Raw genomic sequence first — 16,511 nt, forward strand, 5'->3', positions numbered from 1 at the left:
TGTACTGATAAAACTTTAATATTACAGAAAAGTCAAATAAGCCCTGTGATGTTGATGAACAGCAAGATAGAGCAAGCGTGATTTGTGGTTGTGCGAAGGCTTCACGCAGAGCTTTTGTCGTAGCCTACATAAGTGGCCTGAAGTTTACACTTGTGCGGTGGTGTGTGCATCAATGTCGAGAAAATAGCAGGGCCTGTGTGTGTGTGTGTGTGTGTGTGTGTGTGGGGAGTGTGTGGTAGCGCAAATGAGAGAGTGACAGTGATTAGCTTCAGAGCGAGTAGTGACTCTAGAGTCATGAGCCGCTTTCCGACCAGGTAGTCACAGGAACGTTATGGGAATAGTCCATATTTAAACAGTTCTACAAACTACTCTCCCCCAAAACCGTCCGTCTGAGACCTCCAGCTTACAGCGGGGTCTCCAAGCATAACTGGACAAGTGATGAGCTAGCGGCGCCGGCAGTTGCATCACTTTGTGGAGCTTCTCAATTTCGAAAACTTTGACGCAAACTGTCAATTCGCCAAAATTTTTGCATTACTGCCTATATTCTTAATCTAAACAGTTTATTTCTCGCCTAAATCGTTATCAGAAGTGAAATTAGTGATGAAGAAGATGGCAAAAATTGTTAAAATTGTCCCGTTGTTGGTCTGTCTGTACCGGAAACCCGACTCTCGTTGACCTAGGTTCCTATGCGGAAAAGGGAACAGCGAAAAGACCCTGCCCTGAAGTAGGAGATGAAAGACTTACAGGAACTGTGGTCAGAGGAACTTAAAAATCCCCAAATTGGTTGAGTCGAAACACACAGAAAAAATGGTTCTAGGACTATGTTCTAGGAACTGCAAAAATCCCACTGTTCGGAAAGAGGCTATAGTGAGAGACACAAAGTGTCTCCCCTGTGCATTCTAACCACGGTGGTAAATATGTAGCTGGAAAACTTAACCCTCCCCTTGACTTTATGTGTGTTATGGAGAAGGTGAATCAGGAAGTGAGTAGGGGGAAATGCAATGCTACCAAGCCACGACCGAGCGACGTGCTTCGCTGCGACGTGTAGTTACATTTTTCAAGGGGTGCATGTCAGGCTAGGGTCCGGTGTAGGGTCCATGTCTTCACGTACCTACGTACATAGCCACGGTGTAGATTTAATGCAGAAGCGTAAATCATGCTTTAGGCAGTGCTCAAGGATAAAACTGTTTCACAATGCATTTGAAATAGTGTTGTTTCTCAGAAAAAAGCAGGCAAAATGAGAAAAAAACACTTTTGCATTGGCTCAGTATTACTAGTTTCAACATATCCTCTCAAATATATTTTTAAATTATTTAAAACATTCATCCTTAAATACTTCCTTTCGCAGCCACAAAAATGACGTATAAAAGGAAGAGAAAACTTGGCATGGGAGATTACTTACAATTTATTGTAACTGCACGAGGGAGTGACTCGGTGTGATTAGTAAGCTACAGCTCGAATCCTGCTATTTTATAATGTTGCTGCATGCAGTGAAGTGTAAGGAGTTAATGAATGTTAACTGATCACCAATCCAGTGTCACATGTCTCGTATCTACTTATCTCCATGTGAATGGCGTGCATTCTCCTGTGTACAGCATGTAGCTGCTGAAAATAAATAATTAAAATTAAAACAGGCAACAATGTGGAATCTTTTGTAAGATTCTTCATGACCCCATGGTGCAAATGGGAATAACGATGATAAGTATGATAGTTACTGCAGTGGCAATGAGTGCAAGCAGCTTGCAGACCTTGGCTCTGCGGAGATCAGCCTCTTTACGCCTTAGTAGAGCATCATAGCCTGGAGTATAGATGTCATCCATCCAGAACTCCATGTTGTTGGGGTTCAGAGACTCCTGGGTCTGAGGAACACGATGCCTTATAAAGATTTGTCTGAGCAGATATAAACTCATGCAGATTAAATACAAATCCATATTGCAATCTGAGATGTTTAAGGAATTCAAACATTGTATACTCTTTCCTACTATGCATCATTCATTTGTGATGTGCTATTTTATGACACTGAATTATGTTTATGTTATCTACCCCCACTTTTCTTGAGCCTGCATGATGTATTTATAAATACATATATTGCACTAAAACAATCCAGAAACCATATCATATTTAGTCATTGATAGACTAAACCTACTGAATTTATATAAAAGATATGCCAGAAAGCAGAATGATATTCAATGTTTTAACTAATGTAGCCCTTACAAAGCCAACAAATCTTACCTGTAAGTCCAAAGGGGAAATACGTGCCTCTTTGTCGTCTACGGTCCATATGGGCCTCCCTCTCCCCTCAGACAATCTGGGGTCCAGGATATTCCCAGAAGTTAGTCCACCTGTCAGACTGCTGTCTTTGTGACGGAACAGGGACGAGTTAAACACTTGTTCCACCAGGTTGGAGGATTTTTTGGAGATTAGGTTAGTCGTGCTGCCTGATTGATCTGCCTAGAAGGAAAATGGGCCAAACACAGATTTTATATTGTCTGTATATTCAACACCTATTTTAAACCTTTACACATTTGTGAAATGCTTCTTTGCAGCACTGACCAAACAGTGCTATATATCATTTTATTATACATTATAGTTTATCCCTATATTTTAACTTTATTTCATTAATAACATTATTTCATGTTTTAGATTCTCACTTTTTACATGCGTGATTTCTTTGTATACATATTTATTAAGCATTGTTAGAAGGAGCCTAAGATCTGAGATTTTAATTGCCAACGGCTTGTTGTGCATATAAATAACGTCAAGCATTCACTGTAAAGGTTCAAACCAACACCCCACAAAGTGGCCTGATTAGCATGTCAACCGACCACACAATCACATGTGTCTACCCAGCATTCAACAGGGCCAGCTACTCAGGCACACATTTTGTGGTTGCACAGCATGGATGTACAGTACAGATAGTGTGAGTATTGTACTACCTTTTGAATCTCTTAAAAAACTGCTGCCCGTATGCTGACTCGTCTCTCATCTAACAGTTATTACTTCATGGAAAATACAAATAAATGTACACAGTAAAATTACTGTACCTTTCCATGTGAAGCTTTGCCATCCTTACTTTTCGAGAATGACACTGTCCAGTCTCTTGCCGAGTTAGAGACATTCAATTGTTTGGAATCAGAGACACTTTTTTCTTCAGGTTGAGTTTTGGAGGTACGACGAGATGATGCATCCTTCTTCCCTTCTTTCCTCCCCTTTGAATCAGCTTGACTCTTGCTGCTTTCTGCTTTCTCCCCAGGAGTATTCCACTGGTTCCAGTCCAGACTACTAGTGCTGATCCCTGGAAAAAGATGCTCAGACACAGACAGAGGCTGAGGCTCAGATGACTCAGAAGGAGTTATTGGGTGGCTCATAAAGGAGGACACACCACTGAGAGGCTCCAGCCATCGCCCACCAGTGCCTTGTCCATCTCCACCGATAGGTTGCTGGATCTTTTCATCCAACCGCTGCAGTGCAGACAGTACCTGGGAAATCTCAGCCTTTACATCATTCAGTGACTCCAGTTGTCTTTCTATCTGGCTCATTCGGAGCAGCAGTTTACAGACACCGGCCTTAAGCCCATCATCACTACTTTCCAGAGAATGGAAAAGCCTTTGGAGTTGACCTAGGCGGCCACGTCTGGCCTCGGGGGTGTCCTGATTAATGGCCCCTGATCCATCGGTAGGGTGCAAGACTCCAGTGGAACCGCACATGCTTATGTCATCTAAGAAACGAAAGATGGCACTGATGTCATCTTCAGCAAACTCAGGGTCGTCTAATGAGGTCATAAAGGAGAGGCGATCAGCGTGGACCAGGCTACGGAGGCGGCGGGTGTCCGGTTGGTCTGTCTGGGTTCCTTGAGCCTTGACTCCATCACTTCCACTTGGCAATCCACTATTCCCACTCTCCGCTCCTGAAGACCCCCCCAAATTGCTGATTGCAGGAGTTGATCGTCTTGGAAGTTGCCCCACTTGCGATCCCATCCCCATTCCACAGCTGCCCAGGCCTATCCGGTCCTCTAGACTGTGACTCTTGTTGCTCCAGATGGGCCTCTGGGTCCTGGGAGGTTGAAGGTGTCGGGGGGACCACTCTGGGACTGACCGGGGTCCGAAGTATGTTGAGTCCTGTAGGTCATCAAGGTTCTCATGTTTAGCCCGCTGCTCTGTCGATTGGTTGACTGTTGCTGGTGATGAGTAAGGATTTGGGATTGTTTCAAAACTGTGATTGTCGAAGCCTATCTTACCCTGTTTGGGACTGGGAGACTCACTGTTAACAGTTACCTGGGGTATTAGAGGCGGCTGGTTATGGAAGTCCTTCCTAAAGATGTTTCTCTTCTGGTTGACGGACGATCCCTGTTCATCCTCAAACACCTCCATCGGCACAGAATCGCCACTAGACTCACTGTCTGTCTCCAAAGGCAGGTAGATATTCTTAATTTCCTCGTTTGGGATTTGACCACTTGGGTACAAAAGTGTGGTGTGAGGCAAGTCAAAAGACACAGCCCTCGTCCTGATTGGAGGAGAGGACACAAGTGAGATGGGATCGGGGGGAAGACTTGCTCGCTTGTGGGCAGAGTAATTCGATCTTGGAAACAGCAAGTGCTGATCGATAGGCCTGCCACCGGAGTCAGAGTGGGCACGTGCTCTTTCTCGACCAGAAATGTTCAGCTGATGTATTCCAGGCAGACTGGGGCCTGGGGACTGGTCGACAGGGAGGACCATCTGGGCTCTCATTGGATGGCTGCCATCAGGAGCCCCAGCCGTCATCTGAATGAGATTGAAGATAGTTACAATGTCAGCAGCGACACCTATGGGTGACAGCCCTTGGCCTCTGGTGGATACCCGGTCTCTGAAGAGAGTAGCTGGGAAACAGGGGTCATTGCTGGCAGCAGCAAACAGCAAACTCCTGAGCTCGATGAGGGGCTCCAGGTCAAAGCGGGTGCTGACCATGCGACAAAGATCCTGGAAGGTCAGCCATTGGCGCATATTGGCCAGTTCCTCCAGGATCTCCAGAAGGACCCCAGGGTATTCCTGCTGCAGGTTAGACATGGCTTTCACCTGAAAGGGAAAACCAGGCAGTTACCAAGGCAGAGCAAGTTTATTTGTATATCCCTTTTCAAACAGGTTATTCAAAGTGATTTACATAACACATAAAAAGCTATTAAGGCAATATAAAAAGACATACACATTATTCCAATTAAGTTTCATATCCAATCTGTTAAATGCATGGTAATCTTAAACACCATCTCTCTTTCTTTAATGCAAGAAAACAGTTTATTGAACATTTAATGAACATATAACAATAATAATAATAATAATAATAATAATAATAAGTTGTATAGTACATACAATATATATGTTGTGTAGCATTGTATATTACATGTTTATATGAACAATAAAGCAAAGAAACACATTACTAAGTATTACTTTATAAATTAAATAAATGATTATAGATCATTACAAGTTATATTATTATAGAATATTACATGTTAATAATAGCAATAAAACGATGGTACTAATAACGTCGGACGTTTTGTATTAAAATAAATTGGGAAGCAGTTCTACCTTTAAATTACTTAAAGTACAAGTTTCACTTAAATTAACAGTGTTTCAGATCTGATACTGTATCAGCATATAATCATATAATTGGTCAAAAATATGTCGAAGTAGAATCAATCAAATTGTTAGCTCGAATGGAGAAAAAAAAGCCCTGTGAGAGGGAATTTAGAAAGCGACCTTAATTTTGGGCCCTAAAATAACCAATCATCTGACCTGGTGACGCCGTCTCACTGCGCACATCTTTCTCGCTGGACACTTTTAATCTTGTCATTTCTAATATCAGCCTCAGGGCATAGTCGCCACTTTACTGAACAAACGCGGGATGTGTCGATGAATGTACGAACATGCATTCTGGAACTAATTCCCTTTTCCTGTAGAAAGGGTAGGACAATCTCTACCGCGAGTCCCCGTTTGTGTTTCAGCTGGAACAAAACCAATAACATGGCAGTGTTGGAACTGCTATGTGGGTTCTCAGCATCTCTGGTGTAGCTTAAGAGGTCAGCCTAGGAGTATTTCCACTTACCTGAATCTACTGAAAGACAGTTACAGTCACGTCTGCGTCCATGAAAATTGACAAATAAAATCCAGTTTTACGCCGTTAGCGAGGCCGTATTCCATATAGATTCTGCGTGGCTCATACTGTCACACTTCTTTCATGGCTTCTCTGTTTGTAACAGCGCCTAGCCCACAGCTCAGGCAGGAGAGGAGAAAATTAGAAATCAGGTCATCTTCCCACAAGTCCTTGCAGCCCCCTAAGGGACCTGAAAATACATCCAAACGGTTTACCCTCACCAAAGATCAGCGACGACACAAGTGTTGAAGTCATCAATGCACCACTTTTCTGATTGATGCATTGGAGAAGAAACCCCCTGTTGACAGGATACTCCAGTGTGTATGAGTGGGTCAGGTCCAGGAGCATATTTTCTTAGAGTGCCATAGCAATGATTGGTTTATGATTATGAAATTGAGCACAGGAATTAAGGACAGATTAAAAATGTATGTTAGCTAATTGACACTCTACACTGATATTAAGCCATAAGGTATGATACCAGCTAGATTGCTGCCTACACACAGAACTACCTACTAGGCTTCAGCCCTCCCAGACTTTTCACCATTACTCTGCATTATCATCCATAAATGGTTGTACTTAAAACTCCATTAGAGCAAGAGAAGGGCAAGGCTTTCATCGGCGAGTAGTAGCACTCCACTACAATCACAATGGACATCTCTAATTCATCTGAAAGCTCACAGCTCACAGCAGAGGAGCACATCCATCATCCCATGTACTCAAGAATCACTGGAAATCAATGCAGTAAGTGAGCCGTGGTATGTGTAGGTATAGGATAATAATATATAACTGTCAGGCCTGCAGCATGGTACTTTTGTATACCAAGAGAAAGAAGTACAAACGTTAAATAATGCATTCAAAAGATAATCTGCTGTTATTTTATTGCATTTTTGATGGTACATGGAATTTACTAAAATACAGACTACTTGAGAAAAATACATTGTTTTTGTCATTGCAACATTTCAGTAACCTAATTCAATCACACTCCTAGAAAATTTTAAATTAGACTGGACAGTCCACTTATACATAAATTAGGCAGATCCCTCTGGCTTAATGCAAACAAAGCTGAGGTACCTTCCTAACAACCAAATCTGTACCAGCAGACAAAGTAGTGGCAATACTTCCTGATGCACCAACTATAATAAGAGTAAACTTTTTTTACATGTCATGACTGCATGAATATGTGAACACTACTGTGTTAAGATTTCAGCTGAGATGAGATTCTCGTTCTCTTTTCTTCTTTGGTTTGGATTTCACCACTGGGGTTACAATCGTTGGGGTCAGTGAAGGATTCAAGGCTGGATCTAATGCTGGGTTCATGGACAACAGGTCCAATGTAGTAGCACTCTCATTACCTGTTGAAAATATGACACCATGAAGGACAGAGACAGAGGAGTGGTGAATACATATATTTCCTATCTGAGCTAAAAAAGGTGCTTACTAGGGATGAGCGAGTACAGCATTATCTGTATCTGTATCTGTTTACCACATGAATTATGTGTATCCGGATCCGTACTCGGACTGGGCGGGGCCTAAACCGGAAGTGGTCAGATTTAACCCGGAAGTGGGTCAGGTTCTTTGAAATGTGCGGGACTTTAACCGGTATGTTATTTAAGCATGCAATTGATATGGGTTGATCAAAAATTGTTATATTTATTGCTGATTTGAAAACTATTTACATGACAGCATCGAGCTTCAGATCAATGGTGTTGTCATGGTAACAAACAAACTATATACAGAACGTTTTGCAACAATGAATACAACACATGCGGTTGCAATTATGAAGTAAAATGTAATGAACAAGAGTTTTCATACTCAATATAACTTTCTTTTTTTAACTTTTTATTTTTTTATGATCAGTGTGATTTTTTATTTTTTGGTTCTTTTTTTTTTTTATTTCCACACCAGGTAGGATATGTGTGTGTGTGTGTGTGTGAGTAAGAGAGAGACACAGAGAGAGGGGCGCGGGGGGCAGCTGACAGTAAAAAAAAAAAATCTCCGATGGCAGAGACGCAACGGGAGTCACATTTAAACCAAGCAGCACGTCTGAAACCCACGTTCACCAGAAATCTACTGGTTACTATGTAAGGACTACAAACCGAAGTTAAAAACAAACCTGAAGCTGAAGAAACCCTAAACGTTAACGGAACAGATCCGCAGACCCGATTGACTGACGGAGCGGGAGAGAGAGAGAGAGAGAGCGAGCAAGAGAGAGAGAGAGAGAGAGAGCAAGAGAGAGCGAGAGAGAGAGCGAGAGAGAGCGAGAGAGCGCATTTCTCCATGTTCTGTGTGTGTGTGATTGATCCAAGCGGGTTTGTAGGCGGGGGGGGGGAGTTGAGGAGTTTTATTCAATCCGAGCACGGATATTGACTCATATTACTCGTATAATACTTGTACTCGGCAAAAGTGCTTTATCCGTACCGGATACTCGTTTCAGCCGGGTACTCGGACCACCCCTAGTGCTTACCAGTGTTGTCCTCCTCATCGCTGGGTTCTGGGTCTGGTCTGTGGAGAGAGACCCGGGCCAGGGCTGCTAGCTCAGTTATGAAGCTGTCTTCTGCCTCCTAATGGACACAAAAAAACATTGCTTACAAAAAATTACTGCACCATTTTAAATCAAGTTATATATGTTTAGTCACACAAGGAAGTACAGAAGATGTGAAACATACTAACCAGCAGCTGTGCTTTGATTTTTTTCATGTTCTGATCCTGGGCTATTTTCTTCCGCCTCAGTTCCTCATATATCGTTTCCTGGTCCAGATCACACTGCTCCAACACCCTCCTTTTGTGGCGTTCAACCCTGACACACAAGAAAAACATTATGACATTATTATATGTATTTAAGACTGACCAAAGTGTGTAGTGCAGACAAAGTGTGTAGTGCGGAAGCGGTATTGTGGTGCACGATTGTTGCACCTCTGTTGAAACTCAGCAGAGTTGGGTTTTTTGCCCCAGTTCACCAGCTCCCTCAGCAAGGATCTGTTCAGCTGACTGCTCCTCTCATGTTTCTCATTCACCTCTGAAGGAACAGTATTAAATGCATTCATCAAATAAATAATAAAATAAATGTAATAAAATAAAATAAAACTAACACAGTAGATTCTGCATCGTGTTTTTTCTACTTAAAACACTATCTACTATTGTCTACTTTAGATAAGATAACAAGGCAGTGTATAACATGTCTAACACAGTCCTCATTGTACTATTGCAAATATTTTCCCTATGACTTAATGAAATACTGTAAATGTAGCATCTATTACATACAGTACATTTTGTCAAGATAAGTAAGGGCACAGTCGCTACAGCATCTAAAACAGAGTTTATACAGATGTGGACATGTGCATGTGTGTTGTGGTTGTCATCTCACCGTGGTTTATGTTTGACTGATCCTGCTGTAATTTCTTGATGATGTCCTGTAGGTGGGAATAGTAGCTTTGGACCAGTGCAGTGAGAGAATCTTTGGTCACATACACACTCTCTGAGGCAGCCTCTATCAGGTGGTTCTAAATGAGATTTTTTTTTGTTTTACTCTAATGTGCTTAGCAAACATACCTAAAGCAACAAGCCAAAGAAAGTTAATTCTAATCCATAACCCAAACCTTACCTTCAAGCCATTGTCCTGTTTGGGAGAGGTCTGCGGTTCAGTGGGTGGGGTCTCCATCATCTGTTGGATGGCGTGGCTGAGGGCGTTGCCTAACACCAGCTGTGCATGGCTCTGAAGAAGCTCCGTCCCTGTTTCCAGTTCAGAAAGAAACTCCTGCTGGAAGCTGTGGCCCACCAGCTGACTCTCTGGACCCAGATGCCTCTTTGCTAGGCTGGCACTGCTATTCTGTGATTGGCATGGGACAACAACAATCTGCTGTGAACTTGAGCTATTACGTTAGATAAGTGAATAGGAGGAGACATAATGTATTTTGCGGTTTTTGAGGTGCTTCAAAGAATGTATTAATAAAAAAGACTACATTTATCCCACCTTGAGAGCTGAATTGACACAGGACTGGCTTTTACTTGGATCTTCCATTAGCACAGCCCTGAAATCAGTCTGAGAGAGTGCTTTCAGCTTGGACAGCCTCATTTCCTTCAGCATGTGCAAACAGAAGTGCCTGACCACAAAGTACCTCTGCACCGCCACCAACAGGTGCTCATGTTTCTTCTCTATCAACCTCCCAACGTTGCTGAGAAGAAGATGATGTTGCATTATTTCCAAGTAACTCATAAAGATTGATTTTGATACTGTGGAGGCCATAAGTGGATAGAAGAAAGGTGTGTTAGTGCAGATTTCCTTTTTATTTGCATGAGGTAATGTTTCATGGCGTACACACATTTTGACAGAAGTCTTCCAATCGTACCTGTTGAGTGTGTAGCTCTGTCTGGCCAACATGGCTCGGAGGATCGTCATCTGTTGTTCGCTCAGATGTTTAAGACAGGCCTGCACCAGAGCCATCTCCTCACTCCACAGCTACAGAGAAAGAGGCTCAGTTAGAAACAATGGAAAGCTTTTAGCCTAGTTAAACTTGTGGAAATATCTCATGTACTTACATTTAAGAGACAGAAACAGTTTAAAAACAAACGTGAAAAACGTATTGATGAAAAAATCAAAGTACCAAGCACTGATAGATAGGCTGTATGTATCTGATCCACCAGATGGTGTCTACCTGTTCATCTTTATCCAGCTGAGCCCTCATGTCCTCCAGTTGCACCTTGGCAGTGCACTCTGCCTGCTGCAGCTGTGCAACCAGCTCCTGCTCCAGATCCAACCATAGATTCTCGCAGCGCTCAGCAGAGACCTTTGACTGGGCAGGAACAGCAGTGAGGAAAATGTCCTTGGCTATCTCTCCAAGCCTCTTTGACCAGGAGGCACGGAGTTTCTGCCAATACAATAACGTACATAAAAAATAATGAAAATACACTCACACAAGTATGCACAAAAATACAAAATGCAGTTTTTGATCTCTTACCTTCCAATGGTCACAGAGGGCTTCAGCCACCCTGTTGTCCTGCTGCTGCTCCAAGTCAGAAATCTGTTGCCTGTGCTTCACTAGTAGCTCCTGGTACACCTGCAGGAAAGGTTACAGCTCGACATTTTGATACCAGTGGGGGGGGAGGAGATATATATATGTCTACATATTGAAGTAAGGAAGCAACATGTTTTTACCTTGGTGAGCTGCTGTAGGTCACCATGAGGCTGTCTCAGTTTCAGGGCGCAGCTCTTCTCCTTGGTTTGGCTCCTCAAAAGCTTCTTCTTCTTGGACTCCATTCTGCTGCAATTGTCATTCACCAGCTCTTTCGTCTTCCTTGTACACTCTGCAACATGATCAAACAACTCCTTCACCACTAACGGAGCGAGCTGGAAACTAACGTTTCCCAAACCCCGTGGGGAGGAGGGCCACAACATCACGGCCACCAACAAAACTCAGCAAAGATTGTTCATGCTTGGGCTTTGACCTCTGGATATTTGGCAGTGCTGCCACAACGGACCGAATGGCTTCGGTCCCATCTTTCTCCGCCGTCATTACAATACTACAACTCAAAGTAGTACACAACCTCAATGTCATTGTTCTCAGTCACTCCCTCTGTTCGCTGATTGGACCGGTAAAGATTTGACCAGAGAAAACCCAAGAATATACCGCAAACCTAGACGGAGTACTGAAGGAAAATCTAAATTTAGAAGAAGTACGTAGGAGGGCGGAGCCTGGCTAGTTTGTAAAGCCAGGTAGATGACTGTGGTATAAATAAATAAATGTTCATTAATATGAATTGTTCTTGTAATAAATTAGTATGTGAGTGGCAATATATTCAGAATTACCTAAACACCAACTCTTTGAAGAATACATTTTACATTATATTTTCAGGTGCACCTCATAAATTCTGAGAAACTTAAACTGTTGTTGTAACCTAGCTTTGTGCCATTTAGTGGCTCTTATTGTGGAATTGTTGTTGCTGCAGGAAAATGAATGTTTAAATCAAAAATTCAATTCAATTCAAGAAAATCAATTTTCTTTCTGGTCTATGAAGAGCAGTAACAACGACCTAATAGTAAGAGGTCTTGTCTTCCTCAAGCTTCACTGAGCTACCCTGCACTTGTCCTCACTTTACAACAGTGGCTGTATTGCTGTATGCTCTAATAAACCTATATCCTATAAGGTTGTTGAATCCTGTTGTCTATAAAGAATCCCTGTGTCTTTAATTTTGAGGGACAGTCAATATTGTCTTGTTGTTGTTTTAAACAGTTACATGGTTCAAAATAGCTATTCAATATCCCTCACCATTTGTACTTGGAGAGGCAAGCAGCCCATAAGAGTAATCTATTGTAAAATAAACCCAGAAGATAAAGAAAACTAAAATAAGACCAAAAGATAAAGGACTTTGCTAACTAATGTAAAAACTGATTATCTAAGCATTAATAACATGTTTTTTATTAAACAATAGATCAACAGCAACAATCTTTGTCAATCGTTATGTTGAAAGATTTTCCATGAGAGACCGGGGTGCACTAAGAGTGCAAAACATATTATGTCCTAAAAGAACCTGACCTTATTTGAGGAGCTGAAGAGGATTCCTAGAAAATTGTCTATTTTGAAAGAGTATGTCATTTAAATGTGAAAAGTAGGCTATACATCGTCCACTGCTACCTGCCACCAGAAAGTAGTGCACTTGCTTTACCCACAAAATGCTTACTATTAAATGCCCTTTGTCTATTGTCTAATAGTGCTAGTACATTGCAGTGAATTTCCTTAGATGTAAGTGAAATCATTTTCCTCTTCACGTGTCTTACCCTCAGTACACTGTCGAAGGCCTTCGGTCAGAGTTGCCTGGACCTCTGAAAGTATCTTTTCCATGTGGCTAAAGGTCAAGACATCATCGCTTGTCAGCTGCTCCAGTGTTGTTGCTATTAAGCCCTGCCTCACAGACACTTCCAGCCTTAGCAAGGCCGGTTGGGATTGAAGAAGCCCCATCAGCTCCTCCCACCACAACAACTTTTGCTGGATTCTCTAACAAGGAGTGGAAAATACATTGTCAGTTCCTCACCCAATGACACAAGGGATGAAAAGCAAAATAAATTGTCTGCAAACCAATATCTAGCATTGCTTTACCTTAAGATCAGCTTCTTGTGTGTTCATCAGATGATTCTCTACTAACAAAAGAGTCTGGATGAGAGAGAGAATCACATCCTGGGCTTCATCTGGAGAGAAAATGCTGGTCTTCTTCAGCAGATGCTGGCACAAGTCCTCCACCTGTTTGCCGAAACACCTGGACTGTGAAGAGACATGGACATTCATGTTCCCGTCAGAACTGTCAGAGTAAATAAAGGTGGTCAAATAGATTTAGTATATCATAAGTATTAGTGTAATTTTTAAATAATTTGCTCTACGAGGTTTTCTTTTTGCTTTTACCACTTGAAGGCCGTGTTCAAGAAAATCTTTTTGGGCTCTCTCTATTTCTTCCAGAGTACAGGGAGCGTCATCATTTTTCTCGCTGGTAGTGGGGCTTGTTGACAACTGTTTCTTCAGCTCATTCAGTTCCTGAAATGACAAATGACAACATATACTTTTCTATGTAAGTGTTTCTATGCACAGTCAATAAAGAACTGCAAAACTTATGTATATATGTATGTATGTATGTGTAATAGACATCTGACCTCGATCTACCTTTTCTTGTATTTCAAGAATATTTTTGGTGAAGTCAGCAGCATTTTTGTCTTTTGGAAAATGACAGCTGAATATTATTTTCACCATTTGAAGAAACATCTATAGCAGGATAAAAGTAGAAGAAGAATACAACAATTTTGTTTTGCACTTTTAGCAAAATACTTGATAACTATTTCATAGCTGTATTAATTTTAAAAAATGACAAAAACTCACCAGACATTTTTCTTCCTGAAGCTGGGAGCAATGTTGTTGTATATCCTGCAGGGCCAAACAGTAAAGGCTGATCCTGCCCTCAAAACTGCAGAGATAACAAGAGCATCATCACATCCAACAAACTCAGGTTCGTGCATACTTGCTTTAAGGTTAAGGTGCATGGTTTTGGTTATGTAATTTAGAGATGACTGTTAGATTAATGGTTCCTACTCTGGTTGTGTCAGTGAGTGAGGGTAGTGAGAGACCCTGGTGAAGCTCTGGTTCTGCAGGCTCTTGGGGACCACCGAGGAGGAGATGAACTGACTACTGTCGTCGTTGTCCTGCTCTTGGCTCAGAGACTCTCCGTCCGTGGAGGTGGATAACTCATCATTAGGCATTGCTGGCAACTTGGAGTGCTCATGCAGCGATGGATTGGACGCTCCGTCTGCTAAAGGCTGACAGATTCAACGAAAGGTTGCAGGTAAGTAAAGGATAATCATAAACCAACTGATTGAAACGTACTACGTACATGATATCTTACTCACCCATGAATTGATTTGCAACCGGTTACTGTTCTGTTATGCAACCACTTCTAACAAAACAGCACACATTTTGCAAAACTTTTTTTTGTAGATGTAATACTCTTTAGTCTAAAGTCAAACTACAAATTATACAATTGTTAGTGCTTAAAAACAAAACAAAAATACTGTATAAAATCAGTTGCCAAGTAAATAAAGCCTTTATATTAGTTGTTTTGTAAGGAGTCTATCACCTTGTGTACCTGGCAGAAGGTGTATGTTACAATGATATGCTTTAGATCAAGGCCACCCAATTTGGGGCCTGTGGGCCAAGTTTGGCCCATCCTCTCTTTGTCTTGGCCTGCCATGGATTTGACATCACAATCAGAATCAGAATCAGAAATACTTTATTGATCCCTGAAGGGAAACTCTGTGTTGCAGTTGCACAAATAATATAAATATCAGAGTAGAAATATAAATAAAGAAATAGAAGGAGAGTGGATTTGTACGATATTTACGTAGTTAAAGGAATGTTATTATACATTATTTACATAATTAACATAATTAAGGAATTGCAATGGTAATGCTCATGCTTATTCTCCTCTTATTTTAAAAGTAATGACTACAAAAAATACATTTTGTGCAGTTAAAAAGTATGTAATTTGAGTTTAACTGCAATGTAAAGCACAGTGCTGGCAAACTTCCTTTTAAAATGACATAAGTACGTTTTGTCTACGGAAAATGTCTAGAGTTGTGTTATTCTTCAACACCAAATATTATTTGTGGCCCGTGGCCCTCCATCCAGATACATTTTGGCCCTTCATATAAAAGAATGTGGGCACCTCTGCTTTAGGCAGACTTACTCTGTATTTTTGGTTGATAGGATAAACCACCTTTGCTCTGGATGCAAATGCAGCCACATCACTGTTCACAGGCGGCTGCTTCTTCTCCTAGAAAATGAAACAGATATAAACTGTTACTTTAACTGTTAGTGGCAAGTTAATTAGTAAACATAAAAAATGGGTAACCCTGACTGAAGCATTAATGGCGTCCTATGCTGTACAATTCAAAATGGTTGAAAGTCATTTCCAGATGTTTAACATCAATTTACCAATACATATTTAATGTAACTAGTTCATCCACCTGTGTAAAGTTACAATAAGTCTCAGTCTTGGATGTTTAAGAGAATAATACTTTGTCATTGGTGGTGCCACTTATTGGAGCCTCCTTTCTGCCGGTACTGACACAGTCACTTTGGTTGTTGTCAGGTTCAAGCAGCCGCCTTGCATTGTAACCCTAATGGGACGATACACGAGAATAAGGTGACATCCAATGATTGAATGTAATGTATCGATGATGTGGTCAAGAAAGAGTGGATAGGAGAAACTGAGATTGCATGTTATTTGTTTAACTTACTTGTCTCGTCAACAGCAACGGCTTCAGACAGAAGACGTACAAAAGAGCAACAGCTAATATTCCCGAAAGCCCTCCACATACTGTAGCCAGCGTTAACAGTCCTGTGTAGACGTGCAGCGACTCGGAGAAACTGACCAACACATCAGTGCGACATCCCGCCATCAGGCCCTGCTGTGTCATTTTTTCATGTACGTTAAGACAACTAGCTAGCTAACGTTATGAATGTTAGCATTTTCTCGACAACATATTACGTTAGCTAACGTTAACTTATCTCGAGGAAAGTAACGTGAATTTACTGTTTACGATTTAATTTCTTGCTCTCATAGCAACATAACTTGGACTGTAAAAATAATCGCATATGATTTTCAACGAGTTCACGCTCTAAAGGGTTTTACATTTTGAAACACAAGCAACCTACAATTTGCAACGACTCCTTCCAGCAAAACTTTTTTTTCTCCAAAACGACATATTGGTGCTCGGAGCCAATGGGTGTACGGAGATGAGAAGAACCGAGCTGCGTCAAGACAGGAGAGCTCAGGCGAGCTAGCTAGATTTTGACATTACCCTTCAATATTAAAGCAAAAAAAAGATTCCTGGTAGAAAATTAGAAACAACT

General features: G+C 41.5%; 2 protein-coding genes across 3 annotated transcripts; both read right to left on the minus strand.

Annotated features, from left to right (window-relative positions):
* Window positions 1–5: 5 nt before the first annotated feature.
* Window positions 6–6,532, minus strand: LOC116687383 (major intrinsically disordered Notch2-binding receptor 1). 2 transcript variants are annotated; one of them, XM_032512727.1, is made up of 4 exons: window positions 6,076–6,532; window positions 3,045–5,051; window positions 2,233–2,451; window positions 6–1,859 (listed from the first exon to the last, which is right to left on the minus strand). In XM_032512727.1, exons 2-4 carry the CDS (start codon window positions 5,040–5,042, stop codon window positions 1,665–1,667), a joined length of 2,412 nt encoding a protein of 803 aa, XP_032368618.1. In that variant the 5' UTR covers window positions 5,043–5,051; window positions 6,076–6,532; the 3' UTR covers window positions 6–1,664. The 2 variants fall into 2 exon arrangements, with proteins under 2 accessions (XP_032368618.1, XP_032368619.1); XM_032512728.1 differs by lacking the exon at window positions 6,076–6,532 and having other exon boundaries at window positions 3,045–5,270.
* A 458-nt stretch (window positions 6,533–6,990) lies between these two features.
* On the minus strand, window positions 6,991–16,455 carry evc (EvC ciliary complex subunit 1). The gene is made up of 20 exons (XM_032512713.1): window positions 15,896–16,455; window positions 15,674–15,775; window positions 15,343–15,429; window positions 14,193–14,416; window positions 13,983–14,067; window positions 13,770–13,868; window positions 13,515–13,643; window positions 13,215–13,376; window positions 12,896–13,112; window positions 11,276–11,424; window positions 11,079–11,177; window positions 10,776–10,988; window positions 10,470–10,579; window positions 10,094–10,295; window positions 9,725–9,949; window positions 9,488–9,623; window positions 9,037–9,139; window positions 8,794–8,920; window positions 8,588–8,684; window positions 6,991–7,475 (listed from the first exon to the last, which is right to left on the minus strand). The coding sequence occupies exons 1-20, from the start codon at window positions 16,073–16,075 to the stop codon at window positions 7,327–7,329; spliced, it is 2,895 nt and encodes a 964-aa protein (XP_032368604.1). The 5' UTR covers window positions 16,076–16,455; the 3' UTR covers window positions 6,991–7,326.
* Between the last annotated feature and the right edge of the window lie 56 nt (window positions 16,456–16,511).

The sequence above is a fragment of the Etheostoma spectabile genome, chromosome 4, assembly GCF_008692095.1.
Source record: "Etheostoma spectabile isolate EspeVRDwgs_2016 chromosome 4, UIUC_Espe_1.0, whole genome shotgun sequence".
NCBI lineage: Eukaryota > Metazoa > Chordata > Actinopteri > Perciformes > Percidae > Etheostoma > Etheostoma spectabile.

Bases quoted from the DNA above. Each gene is read 5' to 3' on its own strand.
- LOC116687383 (XM_032512727.1), bottom strand. From the start codon at position 5,042: ATGTCTAACCTGCAGCAGGAATACCCTGGGGTCCTTCTGGAGATCCTG. The intron at 2,452-3,044 runs GTACAGTAATTT...TTTTCCTTCTAG, and splicing joins GCAAAGCTTCACATGGAAAG to GCAGATCAATCAGGCAGCAC. The intron at 1,860-2,232 runs GTAAGATTTGTT...CGTGTTCCTCAG, and splicing joins TTTCCCCTTTGGACTTACAG to ACCCAGGAGTCTCTGAACCC.
- evc (XM_032512713.1), bottom strand. From the start codon at position 16,075: ATGACACAGCAGGGCCTGATGGCGGGATGTCGCACTGATGTGTTGGTC. The intron at 14,417-15,342 runs GTAAGTCTGCCT...TGAATCTGTCAG, and splicing joins CTATCAACCAAAAATACAGA to CCTTTAGCAGACGGAGCGTC. The intron at 10,580-10,775 runs GTAGACACCATC...CTTTCTCTGTAG, and splicing joins AGCTGGATAAAGATGAACAG to CTGTGGAGTGAGGAGATGGC.